This window comes from Vidua chalybeata, chromosome 26 (assembly GCF_026979565.1).
Source record: "Vidua chalybeata isolate OUT-0048 chromosome 26, bVidCha1 merged haplotype, whole genome shotgun sequence".
Taxonomy (NCBI): Eukaryota; Metazoa; Chordata; class Aves; order Passeriformes; family Viduidae; genus Vidua; species Vidua chalybeata.
In genome coordinates this window covers 3537307-3556507 of record NC_071555.1, presented here as the reverse complement: position 1 = coordinate 3556507, position 19201 = coordinate 3537307, and the positions used below count along the sequence as shown (strand labels likewise).

Sequence of the window (19201 nt, the reverse complement as noted above, 5' to 3'; positions counted from 1 at the left end):
CACACTCTAACTTGTGGTTGATACATGTGTTCAGCAGATTTGAGAATTAGAACATTACAGTAATAATTCAAAGATTTTTCATTTCCAGTGAACCTTACCAGTCTAGTGATCTTTACCACTAATGGGGAACTGAAGATTTGTTAATTACAGCAGCATAGGTGCAGCAGCTTTGTACCTTAAAGAGTCCCTTAAAAACATGGCTAAGAAGCAACTGTGGGAATCAGAAGAGAAATATTGTGGCACCAAGCTGGTCTTGCAGGGCTCTGTCTAGTGAGTCAGAGTAATGTTAACCAGTCAGCCTGACTGGCCAAAAGACAAATATCCCACCCAAACCCCAAATGTCAGGCTGCTCCAATCTGTCAGTAGCCCCATATCCTCCTAGCCACAGCTGGTCACAGTGGAACACAGACTTTGGAATCAGAAGCTCCTCTTTACCCCTTTTATTTTTATTTACCCTTTTATCTTTAGCTTTTTTCCCCCTTTCTTTTTTTTTTTTTTAATTTTTTTTTTTTCCCCAATTTTGAGTCCTTCAGAAATAAATAGAATTCCTTGGGGTTTTTTTAGATCAGCTTCTGTTCTCATAGCTTCTGGGCAAATACTTTGTTATTTGCTGGAGGGCTTAAGGCCCTGGGAACCCAGCAAGGGGCAAGTGGAGGAGCTGCTCACACTCTTTCTTACCAAGCTAAAAATCACTTTTTCTATCAATCAAACCCTACATGAGGCCTCCTTCAACTTACAGGCTCCTCACCTTTGTGTTATGATCCTGCCAGTCACTGTCATGGCAACCACAGAGACCCTTCCAGCTGAGGAAACTGCTACTTTTTGGGGTAGCCAGCTGCCTGACACTTTAAAAAATGAAGCATCCAACAGAAAAAAATTATTTTTTTTATCATGCATGGAACTAAAAAAGAATAAGACATGAAAATGTGAAAAACATTTTTTTTTCTCCTTAAACCATAACTGTTGCATCCTGAGTCAAGTTTGCCTCACTGTTTTTGAGCAACAAAGAACAGGAGTGAGTGTCCCAGTCACCTTCGAGCACGGAATTTCGTTCCTCACACACATTTCCCCCACAACAGCAACAGCCCAATGACCAGAGAAAAAATAATGTCTCCCCTTACCCCCAGACAACAACCTGGAAAACACACAATTTGCTGCAGGGACCTAAACATACAAGTTATATAGTTATATATAGTATGTATAGTATGTATAGTATATATATATAATAATATAATATGCTTCTATTATATATACATATATATAGAGAGAGTATATATATACTATATATATGTTATATATATATATATATATATAAAATATAGTATATATATAGTATATATATATAGTGTGTATATATATATATATATATATATATATATATATATATATAATATAAGCATAAAATAAAACCAAATAAGAAAAGAGCCATAAGACAAGGACTACAAGAAGGGAGAGGGGATGGATTCAGCAAATCTGGGAACAGCCTTGCCCCTGCACCCAAAAGCCCCACAAGGCTCAGGGAGCCTGACTGTGCTCCCACTCCTGAGCTTGCCCTTGTTCTATTGCAAAAATAAGTCTCCAAAATTCTCTTTTTATAAATCTTGAGTTTTATTCAAACTCAGGATTTCTAAAAATCCTAATTTGTAAATTTATAAATTTTAAATTTATAAATTTTTATAAATGTATAAATTTATCAAATTTAAATTTTATATTTTATTAATTTTATAAATTCATTAAAATTCTTTTTTTAAATCCTGGGTTTAAATGTCTGAAGCCATGATTTCCCTCCTCCTTTGCCATTAGCTGCAGGGTGGGGTGTCTGACCTCGTGTGCTTTTGTTGGCTCTACACTTCAGCTTTGGCCTTTCCTATAAGAATTGCTCCAGCTGGGAATTTATTAATGAATATATTTATTATTTATTAATTAATTTATTTATCCCTGTGCTCAGGTGTGGGCTTCTTTCCCACCAAGGGGTTCCTCACTGCCTTTTCCTGCCCCTCACTGGAAGCATCCTCCAGCTCTCAGCTGCACCAGGAGGGCTGGGAAGCAAATCCTGCCCGTGGGGCTGTGGGACAGACTATGGAAAACCCATGGAAATTCACACCTTCACCGAGCAGTGGGCAGGTGCTGCAATTCAGTTATTTTATTAAATTATTTTTAATGTAAACCTAAAGAATAATGGAAGTCCTTGATAAAGCATCTTCATACTTTTAGCCTATTTTTATCTGTTTAATTTTTTAAAATTTTATTTCTAAGTGGAAGGAGGGGAGGGGGAAGGCATCATTTTATTTAAACCTCAGCCACAATTTCCCAGTTTTTTCTTCAACCATAATTTCAGGTAGACATCTCCACCTCGTGGCGTGAAAACAAAGTATCCTTTGAAAAATTCTGACTTGCTATTTCATGCAAAGGCAGCAGACTAAAACGACTTCTGCAAATTATTTTCCAAAGCAAACTGTGCTCGTAAGCAGCACACTTACACAAAAGTTCAGGGAGGAAAAGGTTTTTATTGGCTACATATAAACCAATGAGTTTATATATTAATATTATTTATATTATATATGTTATGTTTTAATGTATAATATGAATTATATATTCTATATTCTATATTCTATAGAATATATTCTATATTCTATATTCTATATTCTATATAATATATAATATATAATAATATATAATATAATATATATTATATATTATATATTACATATTACATATTACATATTATATATTACTTATTGTATATTATATATGTTATATATTATATATTATGTTGTGTATTTTATATATTATATAACATATAATATAATATTTATATTATAACATTATATATTATTCTATTCTATTCTATTTATATAAAACAAATTTTTATAATCTATAAACTGACATGATGATGAATCATGTAACCTGGGGATGCTGCATCCAGCTGCCCTTTCTCTATTCCAGGATCCATACCTGCACAGCATAATCAGGTTTCTGCAGCCTTGCAGGACAGATCAGGAAATGGAGCCAGGAAAATTTGGTTCAAAGCTTTGGCTACAGAGAAACACCTGACGAGGGAGGCTGCTGGGGACACGAGGCACATGATGGACTTTGGTTAGCACAAGGGATTTGATGACAGATGCCTTGGCAAGAGCAAACAGAACTTTGAGAATTAAATCAAGACTGCAAGAAGATCAAATCAGACAGATTGACTGGAAAAAGAAAATGACATCAGACTTCTGCAAGCTAGAGATGTTTCAAATGTGTAAGTTTGTTTGTGTGATGATTAACTCAATAATTGTAGTAGAACATTAGTAGCCTCCCTAAACAGTATATAAGCACTGTATCCCACAATAAATTGGGATTCACTGAGCAGCACACCGAGTCTGTCTCTCTTCACTGCTGACAGGAGGCCAGCACAAGCCCAGCTCTCCCCAGCAGACACAACCTGCATGCCTCAGGCCTTTATTTCAGGACAAGCTGATGGGCTGGTCACTGCAGATTCACTTCCCATGGGCTGCACAACTTGCAGTGCTCCAAAACCAGTGGAACTGGTGCAATGAAATGGGAACCGTGGTTCCATCTCATTTAAAAATGTACCAATAGAGGGAGATGCTCCACCATAACAATCCATTCCTTCACAGTTCCTTTTCCTTCCTGGAAAAGAGAACTGAAACTGAACAGAGACAAGTCATTGTTGTCCTAGTTCTAAGGTGTAATCCAAAACAATGTGTTCTGTGGTTTCAGCACAATTCCCTAAAAAAATAGCAACTGATTGGACTTTAATTACTAGACAGGATCACATAGGACACCTTGAATATTGGAATTTACTCAGATCTCTTCAAAACATTCTGTGACTACATTCCACATAATATTAACTTAACTAAGGTTTTTATAATTTAGGAAAAAAAAAACATTTTCCATTACAGTCATTCAACAGAGGAATGAATTCCTCTAAAAATCCTTTACAAAATTTTCATTTACCTTAACATTTAATTCAATTTAATTTAATTTTGCCTTTAATTTAACTAGTTCTACTGAAGGAGATCCCAGAGCACAATGGTAAAGGCAGAGGCAAAGGGTAATCTCAGGAGAGGTAATGCAGACCTCTTGGCACTGAAGAAATTTAGTAGTTTATCACTTGTCAGATAATTCTACAAATGTATTAATTAGGATCTCCAGAAATGTATGGGATTCTTAATACAACAGAAATGGAATTTTGCTTAATACAGCAAAATGAAAATGCTGCATTCTGCTCTGCCTCAAAATATATGAACCACACACTGAAGTCTAAGTGTAGGTTTGTTAACCCATATCCACAAAAAATGGTTTTAAAAAGCTGAGTGTTCTGCTCCTCTCTGTTCCTTGGGGATGCCATGATTCCTCTTTCTTTCATGTTATATGATGAAAAGAACAGAAGAGTTTTGCAATCTGCCAAAAGCTGAACTAATTTTGTATTTTTCAAACTATTTGCCAGTCAAACTACTTAACTGTTCCTTTGCTGATCTTACAAAATATTCTTGATTTAATAGAAAGTTTCTGGTGCCTTGGACCTTGTTCAGGACATGCAGCTCTCCATGAAACAGCTACAATAGCAAGCACAACATAAAGACAGGAGTCATTAAAAAAAAAGATGATTTATCAAAGTTTTTGGCAAGTCTTTCCTGTCTTAAGGATTGATGTTGTAGCTGAGACATTATTTGCTTTTATGACCTTTCAAGGGAGAGATATTCCTCATCTTTACATGATGCTGGGCCTGAAATCCACAAAAAGAACTTCAAGAGGAGAGACAAGCAAGGAATGCAGAAGTTGTGTCTAGAATTGCAAGCCAAGATCTTTGCTCCCTTAGCACACAGCTGCTGAAAAAAATGGAACATGCTTTGCTTCCTGTAATTGCTAAATTTCAATCAATATTATAAATATTTATCTATTTGCATTCATACTCACTTCTTAATAGTAGAGAGAAACCAAAAGACAATGCTTTAAAGAAATTGTGTGAAAAAATCCCAATTCAGTGGGAACAGATCTAAGGTACAAGAAAAACATGTATGCATCTACCCATCCTAGAATTTATTGTGTCTCATTTCCCAATTTCCATGACAACAGCACCCTTTTTTTTTTGGGTTTCATGTCATTTTTTTAGGAACAAAACACTGTGTAACGTTACAGCAGCTTCTAGCTAGTGATTTTTCCTCTTAGTATTTCTGCAAACTTAAAGCCGGCCCCCTCTTTCTTTTGCTTTTTGCTTCTACTGCTCTCTGTCCTAAGATAAATTATCATGTAAGTGTCTCTTACACTTCTTGATGTTTCCTCTACCTGAAGCAGGATTTCTTTTTTTTTTTTTTTTTTTTTCCCTTCACTACTGTGAAGCCATCAAATTTAATTAATCCCGGAAATATTGACTTAGTGCTAAGGGAAACATTATCATTAAATTAGAAATGCTTGTGGGCAGCTCCCCATCTGCACAGCAAGGCAGACACTCCTCTTAGGTAAAAGCATTATTTACTCATTTAACTTCAGATATTCATTCCACTACTGCAGATCCAGGAGCTGGTTGTTTGGCATCTTCTCTTCAACACTATTTCTCTGACATTACATATCATTTGTGCTTCCCTACAAATTGACTGAAAACTTGTTCTTAGAAGCTTAGGGAGAAGAGAGATAAATATATTACACAACTGTGATATCACTTTTACAAAAAAGCCACTTTTAATTTTTTTAAGAAGGAACACAGACTTCCTCTCTCAATTTCCTCCTTCAAACTATCAAAAAATCTAATACTGATTTCCTGCAAACTCAGGCCTTTTAAACTCGACTAATATGGCATGTGGCATTACATCAAAATGCAAGTAAACATTTCATGACATTTTGTCCACTATCTGATGTCTTTTAAAAGCACTCTTTAATCACATGGCTCTTTAACTCTTGTTAGTAGATGATTTTTCCTTTCTAGGTACACAGCCCATATTAGTGTAAGCTTTACACTGTTGAGTTTTAACTTCTTTTTGCTAGGGTCGGGATTAAATGTGTGAGATGGCATTTCTTTTGGGGTTTGTTTGTTAGCTCTTATCTCTGTAACAGTCTCACAGAGTGTGAGTTCTACAGCACTTCACTCTAACAAACTAAAAATGGAGCCCCGCCTCTCTCTACAAGGACTTTTAAGGATAAACTGTCCAATTAAGAAATGACACCTCAATTATTTTCACTTTTAACCCAATAACCAGTCATCTGTGCCTGCAATGTGGATTTTTTAATCCAATTACACAAAACCACCCAAACCCGTGAAGAAGGACCAGCCTCCACCCTAAAACCTCCATCTTGCTTTATATATATATTATTATTATTATATATAATTATATATATTGTATATATATTCTTTTATATATATATTACTATTATTATATATTTCTAAAACCTTAAACTCTTCCACCCTGTGATATCACACACTTCTATCCAAACTCCACCCCCACAATCCCAGTTCTATCATTCCATTTTGGAAGCTTCTCCACAGCCTCAGGTCAAATGCAGTGTTCTCCTGGGGGTCAGTGCCTGGCAGCACAGAAAGTGTGAAATTCTCAGTAACCAGGGTTCCAACATTACACTTCTTCTATTCTTTTATTCTTCCAGAAAGGCTGAGAAAACTATTCAAATGAGTGATAGATACACAGAGCCCATCTCTGGGCCTGGCATTTCCTCTCCAGCTCTCACAGCTGCTGCAGCCCCCTTCTCCTCTCTGTTACAGATATAATATTGGCTTTTTGCAAATAATAAAATCGATTTTATATGTGTAGTGTTAAAGTAACTTTGTTATAAAAATATCAGTTTTATTTCTGTTGTTAATTAAACTGAGTGAAATAGCTGATATAAGTAAGCTTGTGTTAAAATGCCTGCTTGGATGGGATAACATCCAATGAATTTATGAAAAAGACACCTGCTGCAGATCTGCCAACTATCAGCACTCACCGTCTAAAGGCAGTGTGGACCAAAGCCCAAAATCTGGAGGAAATAAGAATAAACTAAAACCACAACCAAAGAATCTGCATGCTCTGAAAAGGCACATCCAAAGAAGAGCCATGCTAAACAGTTCTTGGAATATAGAAACTAGCTGAAAGAAGAAGTTTACTATACATAAGTGTTTATAAATATGCAATAGGCTGATGTAATAGGAAAGGTATTTAAGGGGTGTCCCCAAAGATAACAGTGGCTGAGTGCAAAGATGCACCCGGCTGTAATAACCTTTAATCTGCAGTCCTTATGAAACATAAACTTTAAGAGATTTAGAGATTTTAGAGGAGCTAAGATTTTAGTTAGAGATAAGCCTTACTGGAGTTAATTAAAATTAAAGGACTCTGTAAGTAGGCTCTGATGAAGTTAAGAGCTAGTAGTTAACTAATAATTGACTGCTTGCCAACACAATATTTAGTTAGCTGGGTTTATAATGGAGAATATAGAAACTGACAAACAGCTTTTAGGAACATAAGACAATTGTGGGCCTCCTCTGTTCTGAAACCAATTGAAGAGAGGGAATGGGAGTTCTACCAAGGTTCACTTGTCATATTTGCATTGAAGGTAGAAAGATCAGAATGAGGAAGACTTCATTTACTTCCTCATTTTGGGACCCCTCCCCATGAAAGGGACCACCGACCCATTTCAAGGAACAAACTACACATGCTTAATAGCTTTTGAAATTATTAGCATACGGAGAGGAATGATGAATATGTATTTGTATTTTGGGTATTCAATTCTTGTGTGGATAAAAGGACTCTGTAATCATTTGTATTTGAGAGCTATCCCACACGCTGCCCAGCATCACAATAAACATACACTTTCTAACTTTAAACTGTTAGAGAGTTTCTGTCCGTCACAGTTGGATATCGGTGCTAGATCAATATCCATATTTCTTTAATAAATCACTTATCTCCTATAATATTTTTAAATTTTATAGGAGATAAGGAGATAAGAAAGTGAACATGTTTTTCATATCTCCCTCACAGGCGCTGCTGTGGCTGTCCTTGTCACCCTTTCTCTGCTGGCTCTGCAGAGGGCAGAAGAAAGGTCTGCTTCTGGGGCTGCTCCTTACCTGGGGAAATCCCACAGAGGAAAAGCTCCAGGATAAATGGACAGAGGAAAATCTCAAGGATAAATGGACAGAGAAAAAGGTCAAGGATAAATGGACAAAGGAAAATCTCAAGGATAAATGGACAGAGAAAAAGGTCAAGGATAAATGGACAGAGGAAAATCTCAAGGATATATGGACAGAGGAAAATCTCAAGGATAAATGGACAGAGGAAAAGCTCAAGGATAAATCTCTGCCTTCCTACGGGAGCGCTCCTCACAAGGGCCCACCTCCGTGCATGCCACTCTCCCCATCCATTTCTCAGTGCTTGACCGCAGAGATGTTGACTCTCCGAAGGTTAAAGGTGTCTGCCTCAGGCAACAAACGGGGTTGGGCAGGCGGGGCTGGCTGCTGTTGTTTCAGGAGCGAGGTGTCAGGGAGATGCAGCGGCCCCGGCCCCCGCTGAGGCGCCGAGTGACAGCGGCAGCTGCGGGGCCGCGGGAGCGCCGCGGGGCCCGAGGGTTCCCAGGCCGGGCAAGGCCACGACTTCTCCTGTTCCCACATCTGCGGCCGGAGGAACAACAGCGAGAGCTCCCGCAGATCCGGGCCCGAGCGCTTTAACCTGCCAGGAGATGATGGGTGGGGATCCAGTCAGGCCCTGCTGGGCATTCCTGCCTGGAGGCCTACAGCTGATCCTGACCCAAGTGGGTTTGGCACTAAGGGACAATTCTTCCATCCCTGCAAGGACAAATGATTGCTAATTAGAGAGAGCTTTTTGTAGACTGAAGGCAGGACTGAAAAACAGTCTGAATTCACGCAAACACCGAGTGACCCATGTAAGTGAAGTGTTATACATATTACAACACACACACACACACACAGAATATAAATTAAATATTCCGCATTGGCAAAACTTTCTGGACTCTGACTTAGATTCTGCCAGTGCCTGAAACATTTGCAGCATTCACAAATTCATCATAACCTTTCAAAAAAAGAGTCTGGGGTCTCTCTCCTGCCTGTGAGTATGAAATGCTTTTAAATGTTTACTATTTAATGCAGCTTTAAGGATTTAGGTGAGCTCTTCCTAGAGAATGAATTAGCTATCAGACATTGAGTATTTTGCATGAAAATTTAGATTCTTGTGAGAGAAAGGAATTTGATGTTCCTGTTCAGGAGGATCTAAACGAAAATAATTTGATTTCCTGGAAAAAGGCCAAGTTCTAAAACCCAACAGATATAACAGCATAAACACATTCCCCACCTCACCCAGATTCCATTAAATTTTACAATTCTGAATGATACAAAAACCAAAATATCTTCAGTATCACTTGTGAACTCTTGTAAGAAATGAAGACCTCGTGTCTGTTAAATCTCTGTGCTCCTGAGACAGCACAAAACCCAGCAGCAGTGGTGGGAGAAGGGAAAGAGGCACACACAACATGGAATAAGGCCTGGGGGAGTATTTGAAATGGTTGCAAGCATGGAAACATGGAACACATGCATACCTTAATTGTCATTAAAAATATGGAGAATAACCCTGGCATAGCAGCGTTTGGGGCGTTCTCAGCTGCCACACTTCTGGGAAAAAGGGATTGAGAACAGATTCCCTATTAATGTCTTTTCAGCTGGGATGGCTCTAGGGTCTAAAAAAATCTACTTCCTGTTAGGAAAAACTATAAAATGTTCAACGAAAGATGAAAAACATGTCCTTCATTGGCATAAAATCAGGACATTTCCTTGCAGGAGGGTGAATTGAAAATTCCCTAGAAAGTAGAATACAGAAAGAATAACTACCACTGGCAGCAGACTCCAACCCTCAGCAAATACATGTGTTACAAATCTAACAAAACAAACAAACATCACTCAAAGCCTTGCATCTGTGTACAAGACAGGTTTAATAATTTTTTTTTAACCTTAAGATCAGGCCTTAAATTATATATAATTAGTGAAGTCCTTTCTTACTTCTATTTCCCACTTTAGTTCTTGAAATTTGGTGCCTATTGAATCCTGTTTTAGGGCTTTTTCTAAACCCAAGACGGAGAATTTTGTTAACAGTGCAATAAAAATAACTTCATAGTGTTACAAGGAAACATTAAAGACTTTTTTTGTGTGCTGCTCTTTCCCTTAAAAAAAAATACAGACATTGTTTCTTTAAAAGGCTCCATCTGCAAATCCCATTAGATGTGCATATAAGGTTTCAGATGATTAATAGCTGCCTGCTTTGCTTTGGTTGGAGGGGCTGAGGGTATGTGTGTTAACCCCTCCCTCCCCTCGCTCACATTTCACTTCACAAACTTGTCGCTGTCTCCCCAGCACAGTATTTAAAAAGTGTTTCACTCATGCCCAGCACTTCACAAGGAAGCAGCTCATGGCAATCCCTGCATAAATCTGGTTGCCCCAGTCAGGGCAATGAAGACCTTTAGAACCAGAGTTCCTAAAGCAGTAAACCTGCAGGAGCATCAAACCCACAAGCAAACTGTTGTTTAGGGAGGTGATCTGTTCTGTAAAATTTGGAAGAGTTTCCCTCTGCTTCTCTTCTGCTTTTGGAGGCTGAGCTGTCAGCAGGCAGGAGCCCTGAGGTGTGGACAGGACTGGAAGCAGATGGATCCCAGCAGCAGCAGCTGCATGCGCAGCCCACAGCCTCCCACCCTGCTCTGGGGGTGTGTGAGGAGCTCCCACGCCGACCTGACCACAGCTCCAGGGCTCAGCCACTATCCAGCAGCACCATTCTCCTTCCAGCAAAAACCAGATTTTGCTGCTTACTCTGATTTCTCAGCCTCCTGCCTGGTGACAGCTCCCCACAGCTTCCCGCAGGAGCAGCGGGCACTTGTGGAGCAGCACCCCTCCTTCCAGCACCCTGAGTGGCACCTGGCAGCACCTGAGGCCACAAGAGGAGGAAATCCAGGACTGGCCTTGGCTTCTGGCCACTCAGAGGGCAGCAGCCCCAGCCTAGTGAGTGGGGCTGTGGGTGCAGATGAAGATGATGAGGCAGCAGCAAATCCTACAAGTGACTCTGAGAAAAAGCCATCCAGAAGGAAAAAGGAAAGCTCAGGTAGGTGATATGAAATCAGGGTTGTGGTAGAGTGCAGGAGATGGAATGAGAACACCTGGTGAGACTGGGACTTAAGAAAGAAAGCTGCTGAGCAAAACATTTCATAATACTTGACAGGGGAATCTTTAGACAGTAACTAACTGTAACTAACTGTCTTATTCTTTTTCTGGTCTTTGTATTTCACTCCTGCAGATCTTGGGTGCTGAATTAGGCATTTCACTCAGCAGCACAATGCACATTTGCTGTGACTGAGCAGGAGTCACATGGCATGTACACACAGAACTGCAAGTCCTAGGATGTGGAGTTATACATTCACACCTGCCATTTGTCTGAGCAAAAGAGAATGGCAGAGAGCAAAGATCCCTCACCCTGAGCTGCCTGTGGTGGTAGGGAATGTCATACTAGGAATTTGACATCTCAGTTTATGGTAAGAAGTACAAGAGGCAAAGTCTTTCTTGAAATATAAATTCTATTCGGTCTCACTAAATGTTAAATATTTTAACCTCACAACAGGAGGTTCTAAAAGTTTGCCCTTCAGTACAATGTCCAGCAATGCAGAAAATGTACATGGTTTTCATTGTGTCATCCTAGCTAGCAAAAAAATTCTTTCTACAGTGTAAAAATCAATAATTTCATAATTATACAAACTCTAAGTTGCTGATCTCAGATCCAAATCAGTGAAATATGCATAAAATTGTTTTTTCTTAGGAAGTGGCTATAATTTAAGATGCTTATATACATTCAAATGCCATAGTATTCTCTTACAAGCTATAGTGTGCTTTTTCCCACAGCCCTGCTACCAAGTGCAGAATATTTTCCAGTAGCCTCATTTCACAGGCAGAGAATGCAGGGATAAAAATATTAATTGATTGGTTTCTAGGTTTTGCAGACATTTGTAGAATTTAAGTTCATTTATACTAAAAAAGCATCTTTAGGCAAAATTTTCCCAAATACAAAGAAGTTTAAATAAAATAGTAATTTAAAAGGTGAACAACACTTTCATTAAAACATCAGCTAGTCATAGGTAAACAGCAGATTTCAGCTTACTCACATTAGAGGGATATCTTTATCCTTAAAGAGACTGGTTCCAAAGCACATCTCCCTGTTTTAAGTGGAAGAAAAAAAGTTCCTTTATTTTCTCTTACTAGCACTCTTCACACTTCCTTTTCATACTTGCTGCTGTCCCCTACTCTCTTCCTCTCAGCGAGCTCTAAGCAATGACATCCCTGAGAGGTCTGGGCTTCCACCTTCTAGAGGCCACTGCAACCCTGGGGAGAGGCAGCTGTTAAATTCAACCCAGCATTGAAGCTGGTTGGGATCCTGGAAGGAGACACACTCCTTGGGAGAGGCACACATCTGCCTTTCCTTTCCTTTCCTTTCCTTTCCTTTCCTTTCCTTTCCTTTCCTTTCCTTTCCTTTCCTTTCCTTTCCTTTCCTTTCCTTTCCTTTCCTTTCCTTTCCTTTCCTTTCCTTTCCTTTCCTTTCCTTTCCTTTCCTTTCCTTTCCTTTCCTTTCCTTTCCTTTCCTTTCCTTTCCTTTCCTTTCCTTTCCTTTCCTTTCCTTTCCTTTCCTTTCCTTTCCTTTCCTTTCCTTTCCTTTCCTTTCCTTTCCTTTCCTTTCCTTTCCTTTCCTTTCCTTTCCTTTCCTTTCCTTTCCTTTCCTTTCCTTTCCTTTCCTTTCCTTTCCTTTCCTTTCCTTTCCTTTCCTTTCCTTTCCTTTCCTTTCCTTTCCTTTCCTTTCCTTTCCTTTCCTTTCCTTTCCTTTCCTTTCCTTTCCTTTCCTTTCCTTTCCTTTCCTTTCCTTTCCTTTCCTTTCCTTTCCTTTCCTTTCCTTTCCTTTCCTTTCCTTTCCTTTCCTTTCCTTTCCTTTCCTTTCCTTTCCTTTCCTTTCCTTTCCTTTCCTTTCCTTTCCTTTCCTTTCCTTTCCTTTCCTTTCCTTTCCTTTCCTTTCCTTTCCTTTCCTTTCCTTTCCTTTCCTTTCCTTTCCTTTCCTTTCCTTTCCTTTCCTTTCCTTTCCTTTCCTTTCCTTTCCTTTCCTTTCCTTTCCTTTCCTTTCCTTTCCTTTCCTTTCCTTTCCTTTCCTTTCCTTTCCTTTCCTTTCCTTTCCTTTCCTTTCCTTTCCTTTCCTTTCCTTTCCTTTCCTTTCCTTTCCTTTCCTTTCCTTTCCTTTCCTTTCCTTTCCTTTCCTTTCCTTTCCTTTCCTTTCCTTTCCTTTCCTTTCCTTTCCTTTCCTTTCCTTTCCTTTCCTTTCCTTTCCTTTCCTTTCCTTTCCTTTCCTTTCCTTTCCTTTCCTTTCCTTTCCTTTCCTTTCCTTTCCTTTCCTTTCCTTTCCTTTCCTTTCCTTTCCTTTCCTTTCCTTTCCTTTCCTTTCCTTTCCTTTCCTTTCCTTTCCTTCCCTTCCCTTCCCTTCCCTTCCCTTCCCTTCCCTTCCCTTCCCTTCCCTTCCCTTCCCTTCCCTTCCCTTCCCTTCCCTTTCCTTCCCTTCCCTTTCCTTCCCTTCCCTTCCCTTCCCTTCCCTGAAATTCCCTTCCCTGAAATTCCCTTCCCTTCCCTTCCCTTCCCTGAAATTCCCTTCCCTGAAATTCCCTTCCCTGAAATTCCCTTCCCTTCCCTGAAATTCCCTTCCCTGAAATTCCCTTCCCTGAAATTCCCTTCCCTTCCCTGAAATTCCCTGAAATTCCCTTCCCTTCCCTGAAATTCCCTTCCCTGAAATTCCCTTCCCTTCCCTGAAATTCCCTTCCCTGAAATTCCCTTCCCTTCCCTGAAATTCCCTTCCCTGATATTCCCTTCCCTTCCCTGAAATTCCCTTCCCTTCCCTGAAATTCCCTTCCCTGAAATTCCCTTCCCTGAAATTCCCTTCCCTTCCCTGAAATTCCCTTCCCTGAACTTCTCTTGCTCTCCTTTCTTCTTTTTAAACTGGCTGTACAGTAGAAAAAACCTGCCCAAGATGATTTGTCCTTTCACATGTTTGTAATTTCTCACATTCTGTTGTCAAAACTGAAGCAGCTGGGCCACATTTCCACCTCTGGAATCTCACAGAACCTCAAGCTGTGGATACAGATTATGTCTCTTGACACCACCCTGTAGCACACAGTGTGGATGAGAGATTCCATGCTACACACCCTACTCTGCTCCCAGAAACATCCAAATATCCATTTTCAATTATTCCCACTGCCTTTGGGGATGCAGACTGGTGAAACTGCCCCTTGGAAAGGGAGTCCTTCCCCAGGGCTGTGCTGAGCTCCCATGTACTTTGCCTTGCTATTTGTTTCTAGTTTCTGCCATGTGCTGAAGGCTTTGGGGAGCTGCTGCACGCTCCACGTGTCTCTGAGGGCAGCAGACACCCCAGGGGAAGCCCTTGGGTTCAAGGCTCCCAGGAGCTGGTGGCAAAGTTCCCAGCAAGAGATCCACACTTCAAATCCTGCTTCTCCACTGCTCCCTCACAAGTCACACTTGTGAAATGTGATAGCGTGTCTGTGCAGTAACAAAGGGGATTGTTAAACTGAGGGCAAAAACGTGGGCAGAAACTTTTGTTCCTGTACATTCCCCACCTTTATTTGTGGATTTCTGAAGTAGCAAAAGCAGCATGGAACAAACCAGACTAAATCCCTGGGAGTGGAAAGCAGTCCAGCTGCAGCGTGTGGCACACTGGTCCCTTGTGCATTACCAGACCTGTGTCTGATTTCTCCTTTTCTGATAAGCTCAGATCACTCACAAAGGCCACAGTCACACCTCACAGATTTCTCCAGTTTTACTACTTTGGCCACCAAAATGACACCTAGAAGATGAAGCTGCACATTGTGCTCATGTTGTTACCATTTTGCTTATCATTTCTTGTAGAAATATTATTCTAGGACACACAGAGCTGCATTGTGTACTGGTTACACACAAAAATTAAGTAATTCTCAGCATAGAAGAATGCTACTATCATGTTTAGTTCAGGGAATCTAGCAGGAGGAGCAAGAGGGGAGAAAAAGTCAAGGAACTCACAAAACTGACTCCCTGAAACACTGGCAGTTTGGACTTTGCTCACTAAAAGAAATGCATTTTTCCTTGCATTGCTTGGATATTCTTTGAGCACCAATTTTAAAAACACAGAAAAAAAGAAAACAAAATTAAAAGAATAAAAAGAAAAAGGAAAAATAAAAAATAAAAATTAAAAAAAAAAAGAAAAGAAAAAGAAAACTATTTTTAAAAATGAAAAAAAAGGTTGCCACAGTCTCAGGCGAAGTCAGTTTGTGTTTGCTTATTATCATAATTGATACAGCATCACTTTGGCTATGGCTTGAAATTTGGCTTTGAAATACAGCTCTTGACTACATTGCAGAAATGTACAGGAATAGCAAACAGGTTTTTCAGGACAGCACAATGACAAAGATGATTCTGTCATGTACACAGACACCAGATCTGCTTATAGACTTCATTCAGCAAGGATTAGAAAGAGTTAAAAACCAGGGTGTTCAAGGTGGATCTGGGCATAAACCACTGTTTCTCTGCTTTTGCTTGTTTTATTGCTCCCCATCCCTGATATTTCCAGGTCGTGCTCCACAGCTGAGGGTGCTCACTGAGTGATTTCTTCTCACCCTGCACTCCTAACATCCTGCATGCTGCATGCACTTGGCTGCCTGCTGCATGGTAGATCAGGGCAGGGTGAAAATATTTGTGTAAAGAATAAAAGTAAAAATGTGGGGAAGGAAACTTTTGATACAATGGCAGCAAGGAATGAGAGCTTCTTTCCCACAGCTCCTATTCTGTGACTGTGCAGACCCAGTTCTGACACCACTCCCCATCCTGACTGAGCTGTCCCACCTCTGTGCTCCCAAAACCAAGGCTGGCAGCACCACTCAGTCATGCTGAGCTCGAGGGGGCAGAAAGAAACATCTTAAAGCTTCCACTGAGCACTTCAAGGAGTCGTTTAGATCTCTGCAACTGCACATGTTCACACACATCAGCATAACCACAAATCACACCAGTGTGCTTGCCTCTTAGAGAACCAGAACTCAAGCAATAAGGCAGAAACCAGCAGCAAATCACGGAAGGAAAGGACAGCTTTCACCAAGGAGCAGCTGCGGGAGCTGGAAGCTGAATTTGCCCACCACAACTACTTGACGAGGCTCAGGAGATACGAGATAGCTGTGAACCTGGACCTCACTGAAAGACAAGTACTTCCCAACCCCCCCCCCAGCTCCTTCTTCCTCCCCCACAACTTCTCCCTAATGCTAAAAACCAGATTTGTTACTCAAGGGTCTGCTTTTGCAGAGGTATTTTAAAACAAAGCCTCTACATTCTCTCAAACACCTTCATTACACATTTCTGTAAGTAGTTAATAATTTCGTTATGTTTCTCTCAACTAAAGATAGACCTGGTAATAGCTGGTCTCTACTGAGTTCTTGTTTACCACCATCCATTGGTCCATATTGACATTTCAAGGTTTATATATGCAATATGGAGATCACCTTAGACTTTGACTAACAGGAAATTATTCAAATGAATATTTGATACATGCATTCTTCCTGGGTCAGGTGGTATTTTGAGGTGATAAGGAAAGACAATTATATAGAGTTTTGTGGAGAGAGGTATTTCTGTTCTCTCGTTGTCATCTCAGTCCAGGTTTCCTTATCAAGGCTACGTGGACAGCAGAAGAATTGTATAATTATGTGAGGCAAATTAAAATTCCTGAAGCATTAGATTGGATGGCCTAGATGTTAAAAATACATGAGAGTCATTGTGCCTTATTTGACATGAAGACATATTCTAGGCAAAGCACTTGTACTGCCTTTGAGGGTTTCAGAGGAACATCTGTGTGGAACATTTTAGAAAGAATTGTTCCACTCTGTGTTAGAGAGATGGATTAGACAAACTCTGTTCACCTTTTCTTCTAGAATTCCACAAATCATCTGCCTACACACATATGCAAAGCTCTGCTTATACAGCTCAGGTTGAGGCAACAAGTAATTATTTTCTCTTTGTCACCCAGGTCAAAGTATGGTTTCAAAACAGAAGAATGAAGTGGAAACGTGTTAAAGGTGGGCAAGCAGTGCCCCTACACGAACATGACACAGAGGATGTGGACTCTGCTGCCTCCCCCAGCTCTGAGTAGTCCCTGCAGCAATGGGAGAGGAGTTTGGAGAAAGTCATTGATTGGAATGTGGGTGCAACTGTTTAGAATCAGCTACAGAATGAGATCACCCTGCCTGGCAATCCTGTAGCCCATAGTCTTTAAAAGGTGCATGATGCTTGAGGTTACAGAGGCAATTAAAGAGCACAGGGGGGGGAAAGCCAAAGGAGAGCATGGTTTTGATTTTTGTCTCTCAAACTGTCTTACTACCACAGATGTGTCTACAGAAAAAAAACAACAACAAATGCTGAATGTAAACCAGGAGTAATGTTGTCGAGACTCTGAAACATCCAGAAAATCCAGATTGTTAGTCAGCATATGCAGCTCTGTTCTCATCCAGGCTTCCCCTGGTCACACCTACTCAGTCTGCATTTGGACTTGACAATGCATATTATCCCTGTGCCCTACTTGGAGGGAAATAAATACTTTGACAGTCAATGATTTTTCTTGCAAAATGAGTTGGACACCTGTATGAATACACAATAAGATTACAAAATAAAATGTGAGACTAAAAGTATATATACACAGAAGTCTGCTCACCAGTTTCAGAAGAGATGGCTTTCACACTGACAGTCCAAGAAGGTCATTGCCTTGTTGATGGCAGCAATTTGCAGAGGGAGATTTTTTCCAAGCTTACTGTAAATCCTGAAACTAAATTGCTAGATCTCAGTTTCAAATATTTTTTCAAAGCAGTCATTACCAAATGTCCCAGCAGGCACAGCAGAGATTGAACTCTCAACACAACAGCTAAAATATCACTATTTTGGTTTCAAGTTTTCCAATAAACTGCCACAGCACCACCAGAAGTCTTAAGAACATTTAGGAACATTCCCACTTTTAAATTATCCCCACTTTCAACTGAAACTTGTAGTGTGTCAAATGGCCTGCTCCCATTTCTTATATCTTTTTGTTTCATCTACTAATGCCATATTTTAAGCAGAATTTTACACTAATGTGCCACATTATGACCATTGAGAATACTGAAACTTTGGTTCAATATTTCAAAGGTAATCATTATTTGCAGCTATAGCCTTTCACCTTACTCTGATGCATTGCTGTTGTGGTTGCATGTGAACTGTAGATATGCTGAGTACAAATTTGTATATCTGGATTATATGTTTATAAAGCTGTTAGTGGTAATTCCACTTGTAAAAGACCTCAAAATCGATAAATATCAATTAAAAACAAAAAAAAAAAACCAAAAAAAACAGGGATGCTGTATTCTTTTCAAAGAGCTGCTTACTGTATCTACTAAGAAAAAAAAACATACATTACATTCCTTTTCAACATTTCCAAACTCTGATTGATGGATGGAAAAAATCAACAGTTTAAAGTAAATATTTATGCAAAACCAATTTAAAAGAATAATTATTTTTTAAAATAAAATATTTAAAAGTAAAGAAACTTGAGCAGTTTGAGCAGCACTGAGGAAGTGAATTATGTTATTGTCTGATTTCCCATACTGCACTACTTGCTCTTATCCACCTTATCCAAAAACAACAGTTACACAAAACAAAATGCCAACACTCCTCTACCCCTGGAAAAAAAAAAAAAAAAAAAAAAAAAAAAGAAAACAGCATCAGGGATGTCTCACACAGGGCCTCTCCACAAACTTGAAGTCACAGCACGGATGTAAACCCATGCAAATTCTGTGAATATAATAACTACTAAATAATCAGTTATAACATTTAGGGGTATGCATGTTCTCTCTCTGAGCTAGTCCTTTCCCTGTCTCTTCAGATCTTAATGATAAGGAAAATTACCCTCAAATATCTACTTTGTGGTAGATATTTAAATGGAAGTTGGTACAGACAGGGAGTTATGGTCAGATCCCAGTTACATCAGCACTGAGAAGGGGGGACAATGACAGAACACCATTCTTTTGGTTAACAACCCTCATGTTAGAAACAGGTTCATGATCTCACTATTCAGCTGACATAAAACTAATTGGCTAAAAAAATTGTCCATGCACAGATGAGAAGAAGCTACAGTTT

At 39.6% G+C, this 19201-nt stretch overlaps 1 protein-coding gene across 1 annotated transcript; it reads left to right on the top strand.

The window, feature by feature from the left end:
* The first annotated feature begins 10639 nt into the window (after window positions 1-10639).
* On the top strand, window positions 10640-18362 carry MEOX1 (mesenchyme homeobox 1). The gene is made up of 3 exons (XM_053965406.1): window positions 10640-11090; window positions 16079-16251; window positions 17067-18362. Exons 1-3 carry the CDS (start codon window positions 10640-10642, stop codon window positions 17187-17189), a joined length of 747 nt encoding a protein of 248 aa, XP_053821381.1. The 3' UTR covers window positions 17190-18362.
* Window positions 18363-19201: the final 839 nt, after the last annotated feature.

What these genes read in the sequence shown, in the direction of transcription:
- MEOX1 (XM_053965406.1), top strand. Translation starts at nt 10,640, where the DNA reads ATGGATCCCAGCAGCAGCAGCTGCATGCGCAGCCCACAGCCTCCCACC. An exon ending in AAGGAAAAAGGAAAGCTCAG is followed by an intron (nt 11,091 to 16,078) that starts GTAGGTGATATG and finishes CTTGCCTCTTAG; the next exon opens with AGAACCAGAACTCAAGCAAT. An exon ending in TGGACCTCACTGAAAGACAA is followed by an intron (nt 16,252 to 17,066) that starts GTACTTCCCAAC and finishes TTTGTCACCCAG; the next exon opens with GTCAAAGTATGGTTTCAAAA.